General features: G+C 44.6%; 1 protein-coding gene across 1 annotated transcript in view; it reads right to left on the minus strand.

The window, feature by feature from the left end:
* Nucleotides 1-5,174: 5,174 nt before the first annotated feature.
* ATP8A2 (ATPase phospholipid transporting 8A2) overlaps nucleotides 5,175-25,372 on the minus strand; it is a 564,765-nt gene continuing 544,567 nt past the window's right edge. Inside the window, exons 36-37 of the mRNA XM_045797080.2 lie at nucleotides 11,959-12,050; nucleotides 5,175-5,801 (exon numbers count right to left, since the gene is read on the minus strand). Coding sequence (XP_045653036.1) covers nucleotides 5,704-5,801; nucleotides 11,959-12,050 — 190 coding nt within the window. The 3' untranslated portion in view covers nucleotides 5,175-5,703. The remainder of the gene's footprint in view (nucleotides 5,802-11,958; nucleotides 12,051-25,372) is intronic.

Here is a 25,372-nt window from a genome sequence, read left to right on the forward strand (position 1 = left end):
TGCAGACATATACCAGTCAACAGGATTGATCAAAGCCACAAATCACTACATTTTCCAAAACCTCTAAAAATACAAGTAAATGCCCTTCATTTGTATTCACTCCAGGAGGGAACCCAGCTCCGCTGTAACGTGCGGCTGTAATTTAACAACCAGAGGACATTAATAGGACGTGAAAATGGTAACACTTCTAGAGGGAGGGAACAAAAAAACCCACACTCCATAGACGCACTCACTACTCTGCTGGGAGCCAATTAAACGTGCCCCCACAGCCCCGCTTCCCTCTGCATAACCAGATTAAAACCTCCCTGTCGCAAACAATATTTAAGCAATCTGAGCACAGATGTGACAGCAGACAGGAGGGCACACGGCTTTGCTGGCATGAGAAAGACACCAAAAGATGTTGCCTTCAGACAGCAATTCAGTGACCTGCGGGAAGGATGACGCAGGCAGGCTACAGACCTGGCCACTCCTGGCGGAGCCCCCGCGGGCCCCACCCCTGCAGCTGGCTGGGCTGCAGCTGGTAGCAGGGCCCTTCGGAGGGAGGCTTCCTAGGGAAGCAGCCGGGCACACTTCTGAACTCAGCAATCACCGGCAACATGGGAGAAGGATGGTGGAGGAATGCACGTGTCAGCACACACACTCATTTTATTAATGACAAACCTGCAAAGTATCTACTTGTGCAGGGATCTTGTGGGAAGGAGAGAAGCCCTAGGACAGGGCAGATTTTCTTTTTCCACTTTTTAACTGGTGTTTACTGATCCATCTGTAGTTGCGTGGCGGTCTTCGGCGGGGGGGGGGGGGGCGGCGGGGAATGAATCCAACGTCATCGGAAGGAAGTGGGTTCACATCCTCACCTTCAGGCTGTCCCCCTCCATCTGGCCCCTTCTCTGCCATACGGAAGAGCCTGCCTATAAAAGGCTCTTGATAAGCTCTCTTGACCCCTCAGTTTCCTGGGCAGGGTTATTTGGATAGCGCTATTACCTCAACTTTCTTCTTCCTATTTCTGTCATAAATCAAAGCCACCTGACACTTCGTTCCTGACTTGTAAAAGGAACAGGTCTCCTTTCTTTCTTTAGCCAGGTCAAAAGAAATGCGGATGGGCTAATCTTGGGAGCATGTTTTTCTTGGTCTGGAGCCTGAGAGAAAGAGCAGAGTGGATGTCTCTAAGGCAACTAGGGCAAGAGATTGTCATTGAAAATGAGCCAGCCCGGTGTAAAAGAATCACTCTTTTGTCTCCCCTCACTCAGGGGAGCAGAGGTGTTTGTCAGAGTTAACAGCTATGGATTATGCCCAGGGTGGGGTAACAGGGTGAGCTCGCCCCTCTTTTCTGCCCCTTTTTGTTTCACAGCTTCTGAACACTATGTTGGCTCAGTAGCCTTTTCTTCCCGTTGAAGACTGCATGCCGGTTGGCCACACTCAGACCCAACAAGCTAAGACAGAGCTTTCCACAGAGTGCTAGTGGAGGCTTGGCATTCAATGAAGCTCTTGTAATGTCAAGGGAAATGTGTACTACGGGACAACACGGGTTGCTGAGAAAAACATAAATGAAGAGTACAACACATCAAGGTAGAGTATTTCAGGTCTATTCCTTTCGGGAATACTTATTAATACATTTTGGGGGACCTTGGACTCTCACCTCTACGACCCACGGGAAACCATTCTCACCATCCTCATTGCCCCTGAGGATGGGAAAGTGGCCAGGATGAGGCTAAATACTCTCCTCCAAGGCTGTACTGAGACAACAACTGTCTTCAGCCAATGGAGAACCAGCAACAAAGCCAACTGATGTATGCTTTCCCTCTCAGGGGGGATGGGTGTCCTTTTACTATCTCCATCATTACTAAATTTGCTAATACAAGCATTGGCATGAAGAAAGTATTTAACGAATATGATGGGGGATGCCAACCTTTACCTTGACCTGATAAATTCATTTCTTTGCCAGGTGATTATTTCGGGCTCTGCTTCACCACAGTTTCCCTGTTCCCATTTTTTATGGATCCCTGGAGATGAAGTCTACCTTTCAAATGCTGAGGCTGAATCGCTCCTTGAATTACCTTGGGGCATTGACCCTTGGCAGTAAGCCAAATGCCAGCTGAAATGTGTGCATTTCCTTCCCATGTTCAAGACCAAAGACTACCTTATCCTCTTGCAGAGTTTTGCAAACATTCTATTCAACGTATAGTCTAAGACATAAACCCCTAGGAACAGAAATAGGATAAGAAATTCTCTTCAAAAAATGAGATTAAGGGTCATTATTATAACAAACGGAGATTACAGACTATACCTTTCTTTTAAAAATATTCAAACGTAAAGCCTGTAATATATACATCTATATGCATTTTCAGACATTAGTTACTCATACTCTTTTTTTTCATTATTCACTGCTTCTTGACAAGTTATCACTGATTTTTACTGCCAGCTCCCTACAGCAAGACTTGAAGCCTTGTCAAGGAAAAGAAAATGTCAACAGAGTTCCCAGCCATGCTCTGCCAAAACTCAGGTTCACGTTTTAGGATATGACTCCACGAATGTTAAAGCAACAGCATATCCTTTCTCCAAAGCACAGGTTTTATATGCTCTACTGACCCCCCCCCCCAAGATGATCATATGTGTGCCAGGAGATGGCAGAACGTAACATGGTCAGGAAGTCCTGAATATTCCACAGATAGGCAGGATGGACACATCAGCCACACCCCAAAATTATGACCAAGCCCATTCTGATCAGCAACGAAGTGCTAACCTGGACAACCAGGCAGAAATGGTTGGTTTATTCTGTTCTCCGATCCCGCCTTTTCAATGAGCACTTCCACGGCCCCCCTTGATCGTCCGTGCTGGCGTGTAGTGGAACTCAGAGCTAACGCACGGAAGGGCTGCTCTTTTCCTTCTACAGACTCGGCGAGAACGGAACACACTCTCTTAAATAAGAGTCGGCAGGCCTCAGCGGAGTCCGCTACGTTTGCCCAATCCAGAGGCCGGCCCTATAGTGCTGACCAAGTATGGCCTGCTAGCCCGTATGTCACTTACCATGAGGCAGAGTGACATGTCCCATGTGGCATTTCCACAGAGCTGACAGCCAGAGTATGCAACTTACTCCAGTCCACCTTGCTCCCTGGGGAGGGGCCTGTGTGACACTCTGACCTCAGTTTGAAGATAGGACAAATGACACAGCCCCTGAGTTGGCCACGGCTAAATATCATACATCACACACAGTGACAGCTGCTCCTCCTTGAAGCCCAATTTAGTCATTTGGCCATCAGATAGCTTAATCGCATACGAGAATTGATAGAATAGAAAGGTATCCCATCTAATGTTTTCTTCTGTGTGCACATTTCATTATTGTAAACACTGTTAAGTCCAGTTGTCAAAAGAATCGGAAATTATACTTGAATCTCAGAAAATGTGAACTGTATTTTAATGTAAAAAATAAACTAAAAAATGAAAAGCCCCAAACAAAACATACGCAGACTGTAATTCACAAATCTAATTCAGAAGGCTTCAAGTTTAAGAAAGAGCTAAGTGTCTGACAAAGAATGAGTTTGAGTCCCCTTTGCAGAGGCTTAGTTCCAAACGAAACCAAAGAGTCAGGATGCCTAATACACATTCAATTCAAATTTTCATCTCTCCTCTATATTTAGGACATCTTCTCTCTGGGTGTCCAATGAAGACCTCGGTCTGGTGTGTTAATTCCAGGCACATTCCAGGGGGTTGTAATTCCTACATGATGGTCCTTCAGGGATTCATCTCACCGGGTACTCTAGTATTTAAAAATGGTTTACCACCTCGGGGAGGAAGGAATGGGAATTTTCTAAGCCTCACCTGTTCACTGCATTATTCTGCTTCCCCTTAAGCCCTCCCTGGATCCTGGTCACATCATAAGTAAAGGATTAGTTTTCTTTGTCAATGCAAAACACAGTTTAAGTTATTACAATGCCCAATGAGATGTGGATGCTCCAAAAATAAAGGATAAGGAAGGAAAGTGCACTATTGTTTTATTTCCCAATTTAGTGCAGCCATCCCCCAGAACTGTGCCATTTTAAGCAGTAACAGCTGTCCAGAAGTATTTATGTTAAGCCATCCAAAAATCTGGTTTGGCAACCAAAGCCGAGAGGAGAGAACGTGCCTCCAGGCTGGCCATTTATTAAGGGCTCCAGGTGCTCATATTCACGCCCGAGGGCACGCAAGTTCCGTCCAAATTTAGAAGGTGGGACTCCGCAGTTTGGGAAGTCAGTGACACAGCACTTCTCCTCCATGTCTTAGAGTCAGGACACTTTCTTTTCAGAGGTGCCTGTGTCTCCCACTGACTGGATAAGAATGGAAACCTCATCCATATAGAAAAGGGCATTTTGTTGAAATGTCTGGAATTCTTGCTGATTAAAACTGCATGTCAAAGTCTTGTCTAGCCTCCCGCGGGCATTCTCACAAGTGCCTGGGCTTCCGGGCTTGATTTCAGTATCTACTGGGGAGACTTGGCTAACATGTCCTCTCTGTCCTCCTCCCCGGGTCTCCGTGTTCCTCGCCTCTCGCTGTCCCCTTCGATGGTCATCTTCCTCCACCAGCCTCAGGGGCCCCTCCTCTCCTACTGGGTACACTCATTCTGCCTGATTTTAGAGTTACAGAGTGACAGGTGTGTCCCTTCGCTAGGGAGACATGCTATCTGTTCACTGGTTTCCCACAATGAAAATCCAAAATGGGCTTTGAACTCCCGCACAAACACGTGTGGGTCTCACTGAAGTAAATGCCCAAGGTCCAGTGGCCTGGAGGATGGGGAATGAGTATTGAGAGCCTGACCAGAGTGGAGCGCCGACACGAACTACCACACACTGACCTTCAGCCTTCTCTGTGGTCAGGAAGAGGCAGCTCGAATAGCTATGCTTCTTTTCCTTAGTCACGGGAGGAGAAGGGCGGTGGTAGAGGGGATATCTCGCATCATATCTGAATCTGTGTTAGGACAAGAAATCATGCACGTTTGGGTAGTTGCCCACCAGCTGCCATGCGCTGAGCACAGCGGTCAGCCATGCAGAAGGTCTGAGACGAGGGAAGCCCGACAGCCCGGAAGGCACCTGGGAAGAGTGCAGGAGAATGCTAGAACACGGACCCGCCTGCCGGGAGTGTGGCTAAGAGGTTCAGAGACGCATTCTCAGGGTTACCACCCTGATGATAGACATTTTTGTGACTTCACTGCAATCAAGAAGTTTATGTTCACTTCGTACAAACAAGACAGGAATCAAAGCAAGGTGTCAACCTGCCTACAACGGAGTTCACATGCAGCTGGTGGACTTCATCTGTGAGCGAACGAAACAGGAAGGAAGCCTGCCCCCACTCCAATTCCACAAGATGGGTTTCTCACGCAACATAAAACTCCCTTACCTTTCTCCCAGAACAACTAGTACGGATGTTTAAATATTGATGAAACAGAGCGTTTTTAATTTCACACCTCACAGAGCACAGTTGAATGCTTCATAACAACGTAAACAGAAGTTAGGCCAAGCACTGCGGACGGACCGGAAGGGGCAGAACAGCTTCCCCTGCGGCATCTACTCCAGGTTTGCGGGGGAATGTGTAACTAACCGGTTGGCTAAGGCCACAGAACTGGGTTTTATGGTGTTTTGGCTGCTGACACCAGTCTCTTCTGACAGAGATGTGTTAACACTGGGTGCAACAAACCGCATCTCTTTCCTGGGACCAATCAGGACGACTCCTGTCTTATTTCTTCCTCGATTTCTTTTTGGTGGTGTCATAAGCACGGACTATTTCTTCCTGAGTAACAGCTCCATGCTCTTCTTGAGAGAAGGCATACCCATCTGCAAGAGGAGCACACACGGGGGTTGGTAAGGAGGAGAATCAGGGAGCATGGGGGGTTTAGAAGAAAACGCTTTTGTGGGAGATGGCAGCTGACCTTTGCCACACTGGGCTCACCAGCCTCAGGCAGGTGGGGACCCGGGACGGACCTGTGGCTTGGAAGGGAAACGTGGGCAGAGTGTGGGGTGGAGCAGGACAAGGCCTGACCAGACAGGGCCTGACGGGTTCTGGCTGCTGATGCCGAGGCTGGGATGGGAGGGGTTTGGCCACCCTGCCGCTGAGCTCAGCCTGGGAAGTGTAAACAGTGGGTCACTGGTACATGTCTGTACTTTCCCAGTGCCCATCAAGAGGGAAGGCGACTTGCTCTGCTCCAGAAGTGTCTCAAGCTGCCTGAAACTGCAGGCTGGCTGGGCAATTGATGAAGCTATAAACAGGCCTGGGAACACCCACGCAACCCTAGTAGGGAAAACTGGCCATGGGAACGTGATGCTTTTACATGGGACTGATGTGGATGGGTAATCAGAAATTACAGAGGGTTTATTATTGTAGAAATAAAGGAAAAGTTCACAAAATAAAGTCAAGAGGCCACAGGAAGGCCAGTTCTTATAATCAGTTCCAATAATAAGAATAATACTAGCAGCAGCCGCCAACCACGATCAAATGCTCTGTGTATTGGGCCTGTTCTATGTACGATGCACAAACAGCTCATTCGTTCCCCCCAACAGCCCCATGAGACAGGTGATAGTATTCTTCCCATTTCACAGACGGGGAAATTGAGGCAGGGGTGATTCCCCCCCCCATGACTTGCCCAAGTTCACAGATCTAGTGAGTGGTAGAGCTGGGAGCCAAACCCAGGCAGTGCTTTTTCAGGACCCACACTCTTCCTGAATCTCTAGTTTGAGGGAGAGGTTCAACATTCAAAAACCCAAAGTAGGGCCCTCCTTCCTATCTGGTCCTTCCCACTGAAGGAGCATTTACAAGACTCTCTCTCTGTTGGCTAACCTTTCTGGGTCTGGGGTATGGAAAAGTACCACAGCTGGATTCGACTTTCTGACCCAAAGACAACCACAGTAACATGTCTGACAAGGGTAACTCCCATCCACGTGTATATATGACTAGTCAACGGACAGGTTAGTTCACCGTCACATTCTTTAAAGAGGAAAAAGAAATCAGAAATTGTGCCCATGTATCACCTCCTGGATTGCTAATTATTTTACTCAGACACTTGGCTCACAAAGGAAAGTTCCTGAACTATAAAGACATAGAACAGCCACGTGGAACGGAGTCTTGGTGGGGGTAGCAGAGAAGAGGCCCTGGTAGAAGACGCTCAGGGTGACTTTGCATCCTGCATAGGCTTGTAACCCAGGGTCTCTGACCCAGGGCTGGCGACCCCGCTCTCCTGGCCACCGCCTGAGGAAACCCCGGGGCTCAGGAGGGCCACACTGGGAGGTGAGGGTTTGTCTGCGCAGCCGGCCTGGGAGGCAATGAAGGACCTGGGCTAGATAGCAGGGGCTGGTGGGAGCGAAGCTAGAACTAGTGAAGGATTAGGACAGAAAGGAGTCTTCCACAGTGGGGAGATCTCCGTCTACTGGCTCACCACCATCTCTAACAAAACCAAATTCACCAATCAAAACATTGCACTGTGTGGCAGCTGGCAGCCGTGGTGCAGTCTGGCTGCCTCCAGGAGCCCGCAGTGTCCCTGGGCTGCGATGTAGGAACAGGCCCAAAGAGGGAGGCCCTGAGGGTGCTGGGTGAGGGGCACTTGAACTTCCTTGTGATGGCTTTCCACACAAGGAGCCTTCAGAGGCTTCACGGGATCTGAGGAGGAAATGCCTCCTTTCTCCTCCGTTCCTCTGAGAGCTTTTAGATTTTCCCGGGATGAGTTGATCAGTGAGGCCCCGGGGACAAGGAGCCGTCCTTTGTCTGGCTTCTGAGGGGCGGCTCCCTCCCTCGCCTGTGCTGTGGTGGCCCCTCTAAGACAAGGTGCTCTTTGTGCAGCTTTTGGACTGCAGTCCGAGACCAGACGCCTTTCCTTGGGATGTTTCAAAGCAGAATCTAGCAAACCACACTGTTTCCTCCAGTCACAAGGCTGTGTTCTGTGGTCAATGTGCATAATCTTTATTCTTTGGTCTTTAAAGGGAACATTTCTAGTAAACATTTGATGTTTTCCTGTGGGGGCCACACAGTGGTTGTCCTGTGGCCTGCAGTACCACCCCAGGTGGATGTGGCTCTGATCTCAAGCAGGGGGGCCCCTTCTACATGCTCTCCAGGAGCCTTTCTGGTGGCAGGCTGAGGACTAGTGAGCTCTCCACCCTGAAGGCGGCGTTCTCCTCCTGCTTTGCTTCCATCTTGGATCCAGGGGCCCAGAGTCTGAGGTAAGAAGGATGCTTCTATTCCTTGCCTGGCAGTAACTTGGCCACAGGACCATGGGTTCTTTAAGTTCTTTGGGTCTTCTTAGTTTACTGTTCTGTGAAACAAAGGGCCTGGGACCAGGTGAGGTCCAAGTTCCCTCAGAGCTCCCGTCCACCCAACGGGCACCAGGTTTCTCCATGGCTAAATATACCCAGGCCATAGAACCCTCTCCTTCATTCAGGGGTGATTCACACTCAGCACCAAAGGAAGAAGCCTCTACCTCCATACCAAAGAAGGGCATCTGTCACAACAACCCATCCAAATAGAACAGCTGCTACCTATCTTTTTTAGTGGGCTTTTGGAGGGGGTCCTGGTGGAGAGGAAGAAATGAAGGGGACTTGTTGAGACAAAAAAAAAAAAAAAGAAAAGAAAAGAAACATTTTTTGGGAGTTTCCTTTTGGGAAAGTTAGCTTAGCATGTAGAATTTCTTACTTCTCGGGCAAGTGGAAGGAGCAAAAGCCTTGTCTTGCTTCTTCTGTTTTTCATTTGCATCCCGCCTATGCCTACTGGGACAGAGACACAGCTGATAGCTGGAAGGCATCTGTGGGTTGTATTTGTCCCACTGGCACAAGGGTCTTCTGCTGGATTACTCATCCACTCCAGACTGGGAAGGGTTTCTGGGTATCTACTTGAGAGGACTTTCCCAATACCAAATCTCTCCTCTCAGGGTAAGCTGAGTACCCTGGGGTCACAACCAAAGGGCTTGTCCCGCAGTTCCCATTGGTTGCATCCACCATCTTGTTTCCAGAATCTTATGCATTAAGACTTTCCTCACTAGACTTTCTTAGCCTCCACCAAGACTTGAAGTGAACTCTGCAACTCATGAAGAAAGGAGGATGGCTTGGTAGGGTTATATTGGAGCAGGCGTATCTCCCTGGTTCAGATACAATATTTTCCTCTCAGAAACTGGGCCTGGTGGGAGTTAGGGCTGTAATGGGAAAAGCTTCAGTGGGGCAAGAGAGACTCTAACCACCCAACTAGCCTCCACTTGTCCAGCCTACACCCCCAGCCTGACAAAGATGCACCATCAGGTCACCAGCTTCCGCCTGATGAACATTTAGCCGCCATTTGCATCCAAATGGGGAGCTCAGAGGAAGCCTCCAGCTCTTAGCCTTTCCCACTTTCATTCATCTTTCAGGAAGTCCTGACAGCCAGAAAGTAATGGTGGGGGCCCGGGAAAGCCGTCCATGGACCCAACTCCTGAACTTCCCCAGGCTGGCTTCCCAGTGTATCTGCTTCCTAAATGCTCAGCTGCAGCTGGAATCTGGGGGCAGAATGGGGGTAGGTGAAAGGAGATGGAGGGGAGGGGAGTGTCTTAGTTGTTTTGTGTTCCCCTGATAGAACATTTGGTGAAGTCCATAAAACCATGTCATTTTTTCCCCCATTATTTTGTAATAGAACTCTCCTTAAGTAGCTCTGATAACATCTTCATGAGAGTTGAAGTTTCCTGTCTGGAAAAAGATTCCTGACCAACAGAAATGGGGACGACCATGAGGACAACAAGGAAATGAGACAGTAGGAAATGCTGATCTCATTTATGAATACTGTGTGTTGGTGTCCTGTAAGGAACTAAAAATGCTGCCAAGATGACAGATTTCCTTCCAGTTTCCTGGGAAGACAGGCTCAGGACAGCGGAAGGACAGACCCAGAAGGATAGCTAGGCGGAAGCTGAGAGGAGAACGCAGAACTTCTCACAGACCAGGACCACTCTGGTTGCTCCACGGCCTTCTCTGGTTGTTACTGACAGAACGTTTGGTTATCGATCGGTTTCTATTCTATTCTATTCTATTCTATTCTATTCTATTCTATTCTATTCTATTCTACTATTAGTTGATGGGTATTTTTAAAATGTGGTGTGATTTTAGAGGTTTTTTAATTTCTTGTACTTGTTCATTCTAATTTTCTTTTGTCCTTCAAAATCCCAAGTTTAGAAAATTTTTTTAGTAGTTGTTTTAAGACATTTTATGACTCTCCTGTAAAAGTTCTTACTCGGTCTTTGATCTTAATATATGTATCTTATATATTCTTCCTAGGGTTATTATGAAATATTTATTTGAGAAGCAACAGGGCTCCATGGCATGAACCTCACTGTTTACAGAATCAGTACTCATTTTCTCTGTGTCTGCTAGAAAGAAGCACTTTATATACATTGTCTTGAAGCCTCACAAAGACTGTGTAAGATGTGTACTATTTTTTTCCTTTTAGATGTATATTATTAGATTTCTTTTTTTCTCCCAGTGGAGGAAACAGAAATTTAGAGAAATATATACATCGCCCAAAGTTACTCAACTAGTGGCAGAAAAAAACCAGTAATACCTCACATTTATTGGACTCCATTATTGTCAGGTACTATTCTAGGCTCTTTGTATAAATGATCTAATTTAATTCTACCCAAAAACCCAGTTCTTACATCATCTCCATTTTACCTATATAGAAACAGAGAGGTTAACTTACCTAAGTGCACAAAAAAAGTGACAGAGCTGGAAGAGGACCCCCAGGCAGCCCAGCTCCAGAAGTGGGGCCCCACAGACCTTGCTCCCTGGACTGCACCATCAAGCCTCATGACTGGACCTCTCTCCTGGCTCAGAGAGACCATGGCTGCGAGGCAGATCACTGGGCCCCACTGGGCCAGTTACTATAGTGACCTGAGCCTCTGCCAGGTGCTCTTGGGGCTGAAACCTCCTACTCCCAGGAACGGCACACAAAGCATGTGAGGCATCACATGGAGCTGTCTGCCATGTTGGTATTCCATGTGGGGAAGCGAGGAGAGGGAGTACACCCCTTTCCTTCTCTCTTAGAAAATCTGTGAAGATCTATTGCTGGGTGGGGCTCAACTGAACCTGACACAGACCCCTCAATGCCTGTACTATGGATACAAAGATTCCTCACTTCTCCTAAACTGTTCTTGTTTCCTTCTGAACACCTCAAGGAGAGAAAGGGAAGTAGGAAGCAGTGTTGTTGAAGAGATGTGACATGCATGTGTAAGAGAGGGGATTCTGGAAAAAGAGGTGGGATTTGGAGGGGCAGAAGCAGGTGACAGATGATGACATGCCAACAGGCCTTACCTTGGGGAAGGCAGATGACCCCCTCCTGAAGGAAACCTATGCTAACAATGCTCCCCCCTCCCAAGCAGGGATTCAAGTGGCTGAATTGCTGAAATAGCCCCACAACCTCATGAGCTCTGCCACCATCTCTCTCTCATGGCCTCCTGCCTGCTCCCCTGGGTCTGGCGCAATTCCACCGACCCTGGCTTAGGTCTGGTCCCTTCAGCAGAAACCAGGCCTGGCCTCTGGTGTTGAGTGGGGCACCAATGCTAGATGTGGGGCAGCCTTCCTGGGAAAAGTACAGAGATTTTTTCCCCCAGTGATTGTCATTGTTTTAATTAATAAGCTTATATTAACTAAAACAGTGCATATTGCTATCTTTGGGGGCAATAATCTAAAAGTACGATCATTTCAGCCTTAGAACAAAATCCTATTGGGAGGCTGACAGAAGGATCTCAACTACGTCAGGATTTTAAGTTTCAGGATTTTTGTCATTCAGGCATTTGATGGGGTCCCAGGGAATTACCTACACTCAAGCCACGTTCGCATCGGGCCAAATACACAAATTCCCCTTCCAAATGTAGCACTCTGGCTTGGCAGCGGTTGGGGTCCAGCCCTGTCAGCACCGGCATGCTTGAACGAAGCCACGGCCTTCCCTGCGTGCCCGGGGTCGGGCTGACAGAACGTGACCAGGGCTACTTACGGGGGACACACTGCTGGATGGAGCCTCCCCGGAAGAGAGTGGGCGGCGTCTTCCTGCTGAGCCTCTTCAGTAGGCGGTCACGTTCATTCATCCTGTAGGCAGATCAAACGCAGTCAGTCCCGATTCATGTGCACACCTCTCAAAGGGCCTCACCCAGTGACTTGAGGTTGCAAAAATAAAATAGACAGGGGAAAAAGGCTTCCTCATGTCAGGAAAAATGTCCAGGTTGGCAAGCAGCTCTATTATGTACAGTAGATGCTATCTCGACACCTTGAGTGCGCTGCTCCCTCTTCTAAAAGGCGCTCTGTTTCCAGTCTGTCCTGTACAGAATGCCTCTCAACGCTGCCTTCCTCTTAATTGAAGTGCACTACAAGTGCCCTTTCATACCAGTCACACCCTTGGCTTTCCAGAAGGCTTCTGCAAGCAGTGATCTGTTTCTAGGGTAAATGTCTTAAAGCCTCCGTTCCACCTGCAGCTGCCTCTTCCTGAGCCAATAAATTACAAGGGCAAGAGCCTTGGGTCTCCAGCAAGAGACCGATTTCTTTCTGCACAACCTGACTGTTATTTTGAAACAGTTAAAATCAAGGTGAGTTTTCTTAGAAAACACAAGGATTAGGAGCTCTTCTTGCCTTTCCTGGAAATGGTTCCCTTCAAGTTTGCCACTACCGTAATGAAATATGGCACACAGCCGCTGTTTATTCCTATAAAGCAGAAAGGGAGTGGTTCAACATTTGCAAATCTATCGGTGTCTTAGATTTTATCCAGAAAGAAAAAATCAAAAATCATATTATTCTCTCAATAGATGCAGAAAAAGCATTTGACAAAATACAGCATCCTTTCCTGATTAAAACTCTTCAGAGTGTAGGGATAGAGGGTACATTCCTCAATCTCATAAAAACCATCTATGAAAAGCCTACAGCAAATATCATTCTCTATGGCGAAAAGCTGGAAGCCTTTCCCTTAAAATCAGGAACACAAGGATGCCCACTCTCGCCACTATTATTCAACATAGTACTAGAAGTCCTGGCAACAGCAATCAGACAACAAAAAGGGATCAAAGGTATCCAAATCGGCAGAGAAGAAGTCAAAATGTCTCTCTTCGCAGATGACATGATACTCTATATGGAAAACCCAAAAGAAGCCACTCCCAAACTATTAGAAGTTATAGAGCAATTCAGTAATGTGGCGGGATACAAAATCAATGCTCAGAAATCAGTTGCATTTCTATACACGAATAATGAGACTGAAGAAAGAGAAATTAGGGAATCCATCCCATTTACAATAGCACCAAAAACCATATGTTACCTTGGAATTAATTTAACCAGAGACGTAAAGAACCTATATTCTAGAAACTATAAATCACTCTTGAAAGACATTGAGGAAGACACAAAAAGATGGAAAAATATTCCATGCTCATGGATTGGAAGAATTAACATAGTTAAAAATGTCCATGCTACCCAGAGCAATCTACACTTTCAATGCTATCCCGATCAAATACCGATAACATTTTTCAAAGAACTGGAACAAATAGTCCTTAAATTTGTATGGAACCAGAAAAGGCCCCGAATCTCCAAGGAATTGTTGAAAAGGAAAAACAAAGCTGGGGGCATCACAATGCTGGATTTCGAGCTGTACTACAAAGCTGTGATCACAAAGACAGCATGGTACTGGCACAAAACCAGACACATAGACCAATGGGACAGAATAGAGAACCCAGAAATGGACCCTCGGCTCTTTGGGCAACTAATCTTTGATAAAGCAAGAAAAAACATCCGGTGGAAAAAAGACAGTCTCTTCAATAAATGGCGCTGGGAAAATTGGACAGCTGCATGCAAAAGAATGAAACTTGACCACTCTCTCACACCATACACAAAGATAAACTCCAAATGGATGAAAGACCTCGATGTGAGACAGGAATCCATCAAAATCCTAGAGGAGAACATAGGCAGCAACCTATACGACATCGGCCAAAGTAACCTTTTTCATGACACATCTCCAAAGGCAAGAGAAACAAAAGATAGAATGAACTTGTGGGACTTCATCAAGATAAAAAGCTTCTGCACAGCCAAGGAAACAGTCAAAAAAACTAAGAGGCAGCCCACGGAAAAGGAGAAGATATTTGCAAATGATGCTACAAAGACTGGTATCCAAGATCTACAAAGAACTTCTCAAACTCAATACATGAGAAACAAATAAACAAATCATAAAATGGGCAGAAGATATGAACAGACACTTTTTCAATGAAGACATACAAATGGCTAACAGACACATGAAAAAATGTTCAAAATCATTAGCCATCAGGGAAATTCAAATCAAAACTACACTAAGATACCACCTTACGCCAGTTAGAATGGCAAAAATTGACAAGGCAAAAAAACAACAATTGCTGGAGAGGATGTGGAGAAAGGGGATCCCTCCTACATTGTTGGTGGGAATGCAAGTTGGTACAGCCACTCTGGAAAACAGTGTGGAGGTCCCTTAAAAAGTTAAAAATTGAGCTACCCTATGACCCAGCCATTGCACTACTGGGTATTTACCACAAAGATACAGACGTAGTGAAGAGAAGGGCCATATGCACCCCAATGTTCATAGCAGCATTGTCCACAATAGCTAAATCGTGGAAGGAACCGAGATGCCCTTCAACAGATGACTGGATTAAGAAGTTGTGGTCCATATATACAACGGAATATTACTCAGCTATCAGAAAGAACGAGTTGTCAACATTTGCTGCAACATGGACGGCACTGGAGGAGATAATGCTAAGTGAAATAAGTCAAGCAGAGAAAGACAATTATCATATGATTTCACTCATCTATGGAACATAAGAACTAGGAAGATCGGTAGGGGAAGAAAGGGATAAAGAAAGGGGGGATAATCAGAAGGGGGAATGAAGCATGAGAGACTATGGACTCTGAGAAACAAACTGAGGGCTTCAGAGGGGAGGGGGGTGGGGGAATGGGATAGGCTGGTGATGGGTAGTAAGGAGGGCATGTATTGCATGGTGCACTGGGTGTTATATGCAACTAATGGATCATCGAACTTTACATCAGAAATCAGGGATGTACTGTATGGTGACTAACATAATAAAAAAACATAAAAAAAAAAAGCAGAAAGCGGGGGTGCTTTAAAATTGCCCAGGTAGGCCAGAGGGCTTTGATTTCTTATCATTATGACGTCACTTTGCTTGCCACAGGAGATTCCTGGTGTGTGGGAGTTTGCCAATGCCCTCTGATATGGGCTGAACTGTGTTCCCTCCAAATTCATATGTTGAAGTCTTAACCTCCAGTTACCTCAGAATGAGATTGTATTTGAAAATGGGGCCTTTAAAGAGGTAGTTAAGTTAAATGAGGTCATTAGGGTGGGTCTTAATGCAAGATGACTTGAGGAGAGGGGATTAGGACACAGACACGCATGGAAGGAAGACCATATGAAGACTAAGAAGACTATCAGCCTCAGAAAGAACCAACACTGCCAACACCTTGGTCTTGGACTGCCAGCATCCAGAAGTGTGAGAAAATAAATCCCTGCTAAGTCACTCAGTCTGTGGTACTTTGCAATGGCAGCCGTGGCAGACAAATCCATGATCTGCTGTTTGTGGGAACATGAGGGCACAAGAAGCTGCAGTTGCCTGCTGTCCCGAGCACCTCCCCCTGTCCCATGTCTGCAGGCCTTGAGCTCCTGACCGGAATTCACTTCCCAGCAACCTCAAGAGCCTCGAAAGAAGAACGGTGCCCAAGGTATTCTCCATATTCTCTGAGCAGAAGTTCACTTTGCACTTGAATTTCCAGAACATTTTCTGATTATGTTGGTTGAAAGGACAATGTTTAATTCATCACCAATTAAAGGTGAGCCTCAGCTAGCTAAGCTTGGCAAAATGTCTGAGGGCTGATGAGGAAAAACACTTTCTCTATCCCTTCACACTGGCTTTCCCTTCTCCCTCATGTCTTTTTCTTCCACGGGCTAAATTAATCTCACTGGGCCCTGCTGAGCAACTGCCCTGGCCAGCAGGCAGACAGGAGCAGATGAACGAGGAGGAGCCTGTAAGTGTGCCATGTGCCGTCCCTCGGGGAGTTTGCTGCCCCCTGACAGGCTGGGGCTCCCTGTGCTGGCTGCTCTTAGCACATGGGGAAGGTAATGAAGGGCTCTGCTCCCTGTGTGACCCAGCGCTGGTCAGGATGCCTCCATGGAAGGCACTTCCAGGCTCTGCCCAGGGTGTGTGTGAAGCGGGGGCTCCTGAGGGCTGGGCTGCAGCTCCCTAGGACAGGCTTTCCAGCCAGGTTGTGGTCAGGGAAAGGCACTCCCTCCCCAGGAACCTAGAGGACAGTCTCAGCCTAGGCTCTTCTAGCACACCACTCCTCTCCCTGGCCATCCCTGTCCCTCCACACTCAGGTCCAGAAGCTCTGCTTAGCGGTGGGGCGAATGAGAACTTCACAGGACCACACAAGTGGGAAATCACACATCTTGGTCTCTCAATGGGCAGGTGAGGAAACAGATATTCCGTTGTACCAAACACAGGGTGCCTTACTGGCACTGTTCCTGCCCCTGCCTTTGTGCTGGGCAGATGTCCTTAACCTTCATGAAATGATGGATGCTTCTCTCTTTTTTAAAATGAAACACTCCAAACACATAGAAACTAGTACAGTGCATGTCCACTAACCTGCTGAGCATTAGCAAATGGTAGCTCCACCATTTGACCCCTTATTTTAGAGGGACCCACTCTGTCCTGCAGCCCTTCCTTCCATGTGGCAAAGGGTACATAGGGCCAAGGAGATATGTCCACCCAGAGCCCATGTCTGTCCCCCAGCCCAGGTATTTGGGATGCCAGAAGTCCCTGTTGAGTGATACCTCTCCAAGCTAGCATCCAAGGCCAACCTGATCTCCTCACTAGCTCTATTTTCCTAAGAGCAGACCCTATAGCCAGTGTGCACTCTCCTAGGCTTGTGGGTGGCCAATGAGTGGTTTTTTGCATGGGATATGTATGGATGGGGATGTCCAAACACATGTGTGCAAACTCCCTCACAGTGTATACAAAGCGGGGGTCTGCCAACTCTTCTCCATGGCACCACTTTCTGGCTCCTACCCCCAGAGAATCTGGGAATCACAAAGCACCACAGTCATTTTGAAGGTATGTTAATCAAGGTATATGGCTATTTGTTAGCTTGACTTATAACTTCCACATAATCAGGCGTGGGACTTGGTTTCCATTTGCACTCTTGCACCAAGTCCTGTCCTGGTTGTGAGAATTACTTCAAAAAGATATTTAAATGTATTTATTTATTTATTTTTTGTAATCTCTATACCCAATGTGTGGCTTGAACTCATGACCTTGAGATCAAGGGTCACATGCTCCTCTACTGAGCCAGCCAGGCACCCCTACTTCAAATTTTAACAAAACAATAAAATCTCAAATATAAAGTCCCTATAATATTCCTCTCAGATCTCATTCTTTTCCCTTCAAGTATAATAAGGTTAGAAATAATCTTCTATCTATATGTCATACTTTTGTTTTACATATATAAGCAACACAAGTAATACTTAATCATGTTCTAAAATATGTCTAGGTAGTATCGTTTATTTTATGCTTCTTGTGTATCACATTTTTCTTTGCTCCTTTTCTTCTTTCTTATATTCTTTTTAATTATCTACTCATTTAGAGGACGAGTTCTTTGCAGGTAATCTGTCTTTCTCCTTCTAGATATTTTTATAATTACTCTGTCTTTGGTGTTCTGCAGTTTTGTTACAACACTTAGTGTGACGAGGTGCAGATTTGGTTTTATATCCTGCTCAGCTGCTCAGACCTGGAAAGTCACTATAACTTGAAAGTTTATTTTCACGTATGGAAAACACTCTGAATGCTGCCTGTCCCCAGTTCTCTGTTTTTTCTTATTCAGGGGCTTCTTACAAATAAAATTCTATCTTCCACATCCCTACATCTCTACATTTTCCATTTCCTTTCTTTCTTTGGCTTTATCTAAACTATTATTCAGCTGACTGGCATGCTTTAATTTAAATTAGTACCCTTTTCATATTTACCTTCCAGACCCACCTGTTTTTACATACTGCCTTACTCTTTGCTTTTTGATTTCTGTATCTTCTTTCTTCAGTATTTTATAGATTCTTTCAGACATCCCTTGCATCTCCTGTTCTTGTGGGGGTGGGGGGGGCGGCGACTAATAAATGTCTGCAGTATTCCATGACTCTCCTTCACTGTGGTTCATTTACTGTGTGTATTCTAGTTACGAAATCATTCTTCAGAATGATTTTCTTTTGCCTCTGCCAGGATCCTATGGGTTACATCAATTTTTATATTATCTTAGCTTAGTTCCTATAGCATTGGGAGTAGTCTAAAATTGGACCTCATGCATAAGCATGGGCTTCCAGTTTCTAGTGGGTAATTCTTTCCTCTGCATTGCTGCTTTGTCAATCTACTGAGTAAAACGTTTCTAGTTTCTGTTTCATTAAAATAGCAGCCGAACCAAATTTGCAGCATTATGCATAGGGTTCTCTTCTATCTCATGTGGGACTGACGTTTTATCTCCTCTCCCTGCATTAATCTCTGAACCATCAGTCGCCGAGCCTCTTATGTGCTCTGATGTCCCTTCTTCAGCTTCATCTCCCTCTTAGCCCACTGGCTTTTGTGTCCTTCCATTTTTGGCACCTAGGTTTCTGTGTGTTTCTTTTGAACTTGTTACATACTAAAAGCCTTTCTTTGTTCATATTTCACTGAGCATTTCTATGCATCTGGAAAAGTTCTGAATCAGTCTACCATATTGACTTTATCTGGTTTCTGTGAATAATTTATATTCCCCTGACCCAATTACTGGAAAACATTATGGCTACAAAACAAAGTCATAGAACTGTTCTTTCTCAAGTCTTGCCATCCTTAGAAACAACTCTTTCTGGAGACCTTTAAAATAGCAACACGTTTGACAAAGCTTTTTAATAAAAAGCGTCCTGGAGCTTATGAAACACTGAAGTGGAGATGTTTGAGCCACTGGCTTCTCTATGTGTTCCAATGTCAAAAATGCAAAGGAATATTATGGGGCGCCTGGGTGGCACAGCGGTTAAGCGTCTGCCTTTGGCTCAGGGCGTGATCCTGGCATTATGGGATCGAGCCCCACATCAGGCTCCTCCGCTATGAGCCTGCTTCTTTCTCTCCCACTCCCCCTGCTTGTGTTCCCTCTCTCTCTGGCTGTCTCTATCGCCTGCTTCTTCCTCTCCCACTCCCCCTACTTGTGTTCCCTCTCTCGCTGGCTGTCTCTATCTCTGTCGAATAAATAAATAAAATCTTTAAAAAAATGCAAAGGAATATTATTTTCCCAATTTCCCTTTTTCTTCTCTGTGGAAGAAAAAAAGCATTATGAATGAATATTATTAAAATTTCTCATGAATGATAATATTGAAAAAGCTCAAGATAGAAAGGGGTGATAATAACGTTTGCCCTTCATAGTATTCTGTAATCTACATATGTTTTGGAAGCTTTCTACTCACAAAGACATAGGAAAAAAGGTGAAGGAAATACAACCAAATATTTGGTTAATTTTGAATAATGGGAAGAAGAGAATAAAGGAGTATATATTAGCACAGGGGAGGACTATTTAAATCTATGAGATTTTAGTTTAAAAAAGGAGAGAGAATCCTCAAGAAACTACTGGCAAACGGAATTCAGCAGTATAATAAAAGGATTATACACCAGGACCAAATAGGATTTATCCCAGCAATGCAAGGATGGTTCAACATACAGAAATCAATCAATGTAATATAAGACACATTAACAGAATGAAAGAAAAATATCACATGATCATCTCAATTGATGCAGAAAAAGCATTTGACAAAATCCAACACTCTTTCATGATAAAAATACTCAGCAAACAAAGGATAGAAGAGAAATTCCTCAACACAGCACAGGTCATTTATGAAAGACCCATAGCTAGCACCATATCCAGTGGTGAAAGACTGAAAGTCACATCTCTATAATTAGGAACAAGACAAAGGAAGCCTGCTTTCACCACTTCTGTTCGATGAATTTGTTGGAAATTTTAATCAAAGTAGTTAGACAAAAATCCCAATAGTCTTTTTTGCAAAAATGGAAAAACTTATCCTAAGATTCATAGGGAACTGTAAGGGACCCCCAAATTGCCAAAATAATCTTGAAAAAAGAACAAAGTTATAGGATGCATACTTCCTGATTTCAAAACTTAATACAAAACTATGGTAATAAAAACAGTATGGCACTGGCATAAAGCTAGACATATAAATCAATGTAATGTGATTAAGAGCCTAGAAATAAACTCATGTATATCTATGGTCAAGGTTAGTTGGGTTTGGTTTGGTTAGGTTACCAAAATCATTTTATGAGGAAAGAATAGTCTGTTCAGCAAATGGTGTTGGGAACAACTGGATTTCCAAATCAAAAGAATGAAGTTGGGCCCTTACCTGCAATCATATACAAAAATTAACTAAATATGGATAAAAGATTGAAACATAAGAGTTGAAACTATATAAACCTTAGAAGAAAACAAAGGAGTTGTTTAATCTTTATAAACAACTACACATCTTTATAACCTTGGATTTGGCAATGGTTTCAGAAATATGACACCCAAAGCAAAGGCAACAAAAGAAAAAACACACTGGATTTCATCAAAATTAAAAACTTTTGCTCATCAAAGGACATTATCAAGAAAGTAGAAAGGCAACCACAAAATGAGAGAAACTATTTGCAAATCACTTATCAGATAAGGGTCTAGTATTCTGAATATATCAATAATCCCCAAAATTTAACAACAAAAAAGACAAACAACCCAGTGCAAAAATGGGCAAAAGACTTACATAGACATTGATCCAAAGAATAAACATGATGGTCAACAAGCACATGAAAAGATATTCAACATCATTGGTCATTAGGGAAACACAAATCAAACCACAAAGAGACAGCACTTAACATCTACGAGGATGGCCATAATTTAAAAACAAACAAAAAACAGAAAATAACAAGTGGAGAGGATGTGGAGAACGTGGAAGCCCAGCACGTTACTGGTGAGATTATAAAGTGGTGCAGCCACTGTTCCTCAATAAATTCCACACAGAATACTGCACCACCCAGCCATTCCACTCCAAGGTGTACATCCCAAAAAAATGGAAAATGGTCTCAAATAGATACTTGTGCAGCAGTATCTATAGCAGCATTACTCACAAGAGCCAAAAGATGAAAACAATCCAGATGTCTATCAACTGATGAATGGAAATAAACGTGTATATTCCATACAGTGGACTATTACTCAGCCATGAAAAGGAAACAAATACTGAGATGTCCTACAACATGGATAAGCCTTGAAAACATTATGGCAAGTGAAAGAAGCCAAACCCCAAAGGCCATGTATTACATGATTATATGAAATGTCCAGAATCGACAAATACGTAAACAGAAAAAAGAGTAGTGGTTGCCAGGAACTCTAGGCTGGGTAGGTGGAGAAGGGAAATGGGAAATGACTGCTTAAAGCATATGAGGTTTCCTTTGGGGAGGTGAAAATGTTCTGGATGTAGACAGAGGTGATGGTTGCACAACATTGTAAATGTATTAAATGCCAGTGAATTGTACACTTTAAGATGGTTAAGTGTGGGGCGCCTATCTGGCTCAGTTGGTAGGGATGCAACTCTTGACATCGGGGTCATGAGTTCAAGCCCCATGTTGGGTGTAGAGATTATGTAAAATAGTTAAGTTTCACACGATGTGAATTTTCCCACAATTTAAACGAAAGAAAACTCAAGTAAGCAGAAAGGAGAGGGAATGGGTCCTGAATTGAAGTAAATTCCCTCCCATAGCCTGAACTGTTGCTAATGATGCCATCTTCACATTTTACTTCTCTAACGGTGGGGGATGCTGGAAATAACTTTGATTGTGTCCTATCCTAGCTGAAGTATGCACGCCAACTGTGACCTACTGATATGAAAGGTAGATACAGCATACATTCACTAAATGTACGTGCACTCTGGGTGCCTCCCCAGTAATGACAGTGAAACTTAATATCATGGAACTCCATACAAGCCAGCTCTATTAAGAATCTGACATACCCTAAAGGTAGTGGTGCGCTCCTGTCTCAAAGATTGAGCAGTTTAGGAAGGAGTGGGGGAGCTGAGAAGCATTATGTTGGGGAATAAATAATAAACTCATGTCCACATTACTGTCAGGAGGCTCTTCCTGCAAAAATCACATATGCATAGCTGCCAAAGAGCAGGAACATGGAGAAGATAGCAAATAATTGCAAATCTGTTTTTAGATCTTGTCAGTAGTTACAGCTGCTGGGAATCACAGCTGACATACAGAGCCAAAAACAAATAGGTATTTTTAGAAACTTATTTTTCATTTACTGCTGGACCATATTCAAAACATAAATCTGACAGTTTCCTCTAGGAAAAAGCTAGTCCAAAGTTCCTTTCCTTCAGGTAAGGCTAAACATCTACCAATCTATCAGACTACTGAAATTCTAACCTATTTTTAAGGATCCCTAGAGAATGAGATTTCATAGCCTCAATTGGTAACTTATTTTACGCCTTATAATCTGAACATCAGAAACTGAGAAGCTTGCAGGCTCAAGTGCATTCCAGACCTACCTAGACCTTTGTAGGATCAAAAACTTTGCCTTAGTTAAACAGACTAACACAATGAGGGAAAATAATAAGAATAAAAACAAAATAGGTTTTCTAGCCTAAAATTCCAATAAGATAGGAGTTATGACCCTGGAGCTAGAAGCCCTTCATAAATTCTGTTTCATTAAATGGCAGTAATTATTCTCTTTTTTCCTTTCTGCCAATCCATACACATTCTGCTTTTAAAACATGACTTCCTTTCATTCAGCAATTCTGCTGCACCTGTTATGTGGGAGATCCAGTGCTGTTTCTGCCCTTATGAAGCTCATAGTTTCTGAGGTGATCTTAGTGTGTAGACACATATCATGGCAAAGGTGATGAGTGCCATGATGAGAATACATGGGCCTCAAAAGTGATCAAACTGAGGGGTGAAAACTCGGAGAAAGCTCAGGAAGGCTTCAAGAAGAAATCGCCACTGAAGCTGCATCCTGAACAACAGATAAGTCCTTGTCGATCATCCAGATGGAAACACAGAAGAATAGATTTAGTGGGAAAGACAATGAGTCCAGTTTAGGATGTGAGGCTTTGAGTTGCCTCTGGGACATTCAGAAGGCCATGGGATATTGGGTTCTAGAGAGGTCCAAGCCAGAGATGCCACTTTGGATTCCTCAGGCTGTAGGAACCCACGGAGACCAGGGAGGGTGAGGGGGCACCATGAGGGGTGACTCCTAGAAGCACAAACATGCCACCTGAGTGTTCAACCAGAGGGTTGTTCTCTCAGGGACCAAGTCATACTGTCTCTGCATTCTGCACAGTACCCACCCAGGGCTGAGAACAGAGGATGTGATTACATACATAAAATTGCATTTGTGCTCTGTATTTACTGATTTGGATGTTTTATTCTATCTTATTCTCGTGTGTCTCCACAGCCTGATTCTGCCATCATTTGTCTCTGTATCTGTCCCAATGGCCAACACTGGGCTAGGACACAGTGGGCTTTGTAATAGCAGCCAAGATGAATTCCTCTGTATTATTCTTTACAGATGACAGAATAGGGACATCATCTCAATTCTCTTCCAGAGGAGGAAACCTCCCTCCAAACTCTAGAAGAGACTGTGAGAAACAAAACCTAACAAAACAACTCTGTGGCCTTTATAGGTATAAGACATTGTATTTTGTTAAGAATTCAGATTACATGGAACAGTTGAAAGACAGTCTGGCTGAAGACTCAAGGTTAACTAACTTAATACAAATTTCATTAAAAAAAAAAAAAGATAGGTCCCTCCAGTCCTCCCTGGTCTCAAGTCTCCTCTGACCATCACAACTGGGAATGGGGGGAAGAAAGGCTTATACTAGCAAATGTGCTTATGTTCTTCTGTCCAGACAAAGTTTTGGAAAGGGGTAAGGGGTAAGCGGACTGTTCTGGGTGTTGGAAGAAATGTCATTCTCTTATAATGTGGATTAGGTGATTTCCTATCAAAAAGACAAGTTTGTCCTCCAAGGAGTTGTAGTACCAAATTAAGCAGTGAATTTGCAAGAGGAAAAAGCAGATTTGCAGCCTCAAGATAGATGGGATCTGTCTGTTGACAACCACCCTGGGTCAGAACATAGGTGATCCACATAAGCCAACCCTGCTGACGGACAGAACTGCAAGCCTTTAACAAAAAGAGGGGCAGCTGACATTGAAAAGATTTAAAAGCAAAAACAGATAACACGTGATTCTTTTCTAATTTGTCTGCTAGCAGGAGTGATAACTTAAATAAACCAATGCAGTTGGGAGGAAAGTTCAAGAAGAAATAGAAACTAGCAGCTGGCAACCACATTGTCCTTTCACCTAAAACAGCAACTTGGATGAAATTGGTAAAAATGGCTTCTCCTGAAAATTAGTACTGCATCACCATATCCCACTGACTTTTAAAAAGTTTTTTTTTAAACCATTTAAAAGACATTTTTGTCTAGAGAGACTTCTGCTTTTAGGAAGATGGGATAGATGTATTTTCCCTGTTCCTCTTGCTAAGCACAGCTGACAACCCTGGACATTATATATAAAATGAATAGAAGACACTAAAAAGTGGAGAGAAGAAGGAACCTCAGAGCATGAGAAACCTCAGTTTTCTTTTGGCTTCACAGATCCCAGACTTGGAACTGAAAAGCCTGGCAACCCAGAAATGCCATTGGGTGCAACCAAAAAAGCCCAGAAAAAAGCCCGTTTTCTCTAGACAGAGGAACAGGAAAGGGGCAGCCTAGCAAAACAAAAAAACTTTTAGAACATAATCACGCTACCCCACCCTAACACCACAGAAAAAAACCAAAAACCAAAAAACAAAAAAACAAAACCAACTGTGGCTCCACTCCCACTCATGCCAGCAAAGACCAAGTGGTGAGCCTAGACTTCCACTCTTATGAGGCTGCAACCAGGCACCTCATAGCCCTACTGAGGTGGTGACAGAGGAGACCAAGTAGGGACCTGGGATTCGCATCCTCACCAGCTGATAATGAGGTCTCTGGCCCCCTGTGGTGTCTGGAGAGACAACATGGGAAGAATGATCTTCTATCCCCCACCCAATGAAAGGAGGCATTCCTTCTCCTTCTCCTCAGCGTGGTGTCAGAAGAGGCCTAATAGAGAATCAGGACTTTCATCAGGGCCCAGTAGTAACAAGGACATACCCCTGCCTCCTGCCCTGTGTCCCACCTAACTACCCCAGCAGTGTCAGTGGAGATCGTGTGGACAGCAGGAACTCCCATCCTCAACTAGCAGGCTTCAGTGGAGATCAAGTAGGAGATCTGGATGACTTTTACTTGGCAGGATCCAGAGTCAGATAACATA

Source organism: Ursus americanus, chromosome 10, assembly GCF_024610735.1.
Source record: "Ursus americanus isolate L20-20 chromosome 10, mUrsAme1.1.p, whole genome shotgun sequence".
Lineage (NCBI taxonomy): Eukaryota > Metazoa > Chordata > Mammalia > Carnivora > Ursidae > Ursus > Ursus americanus.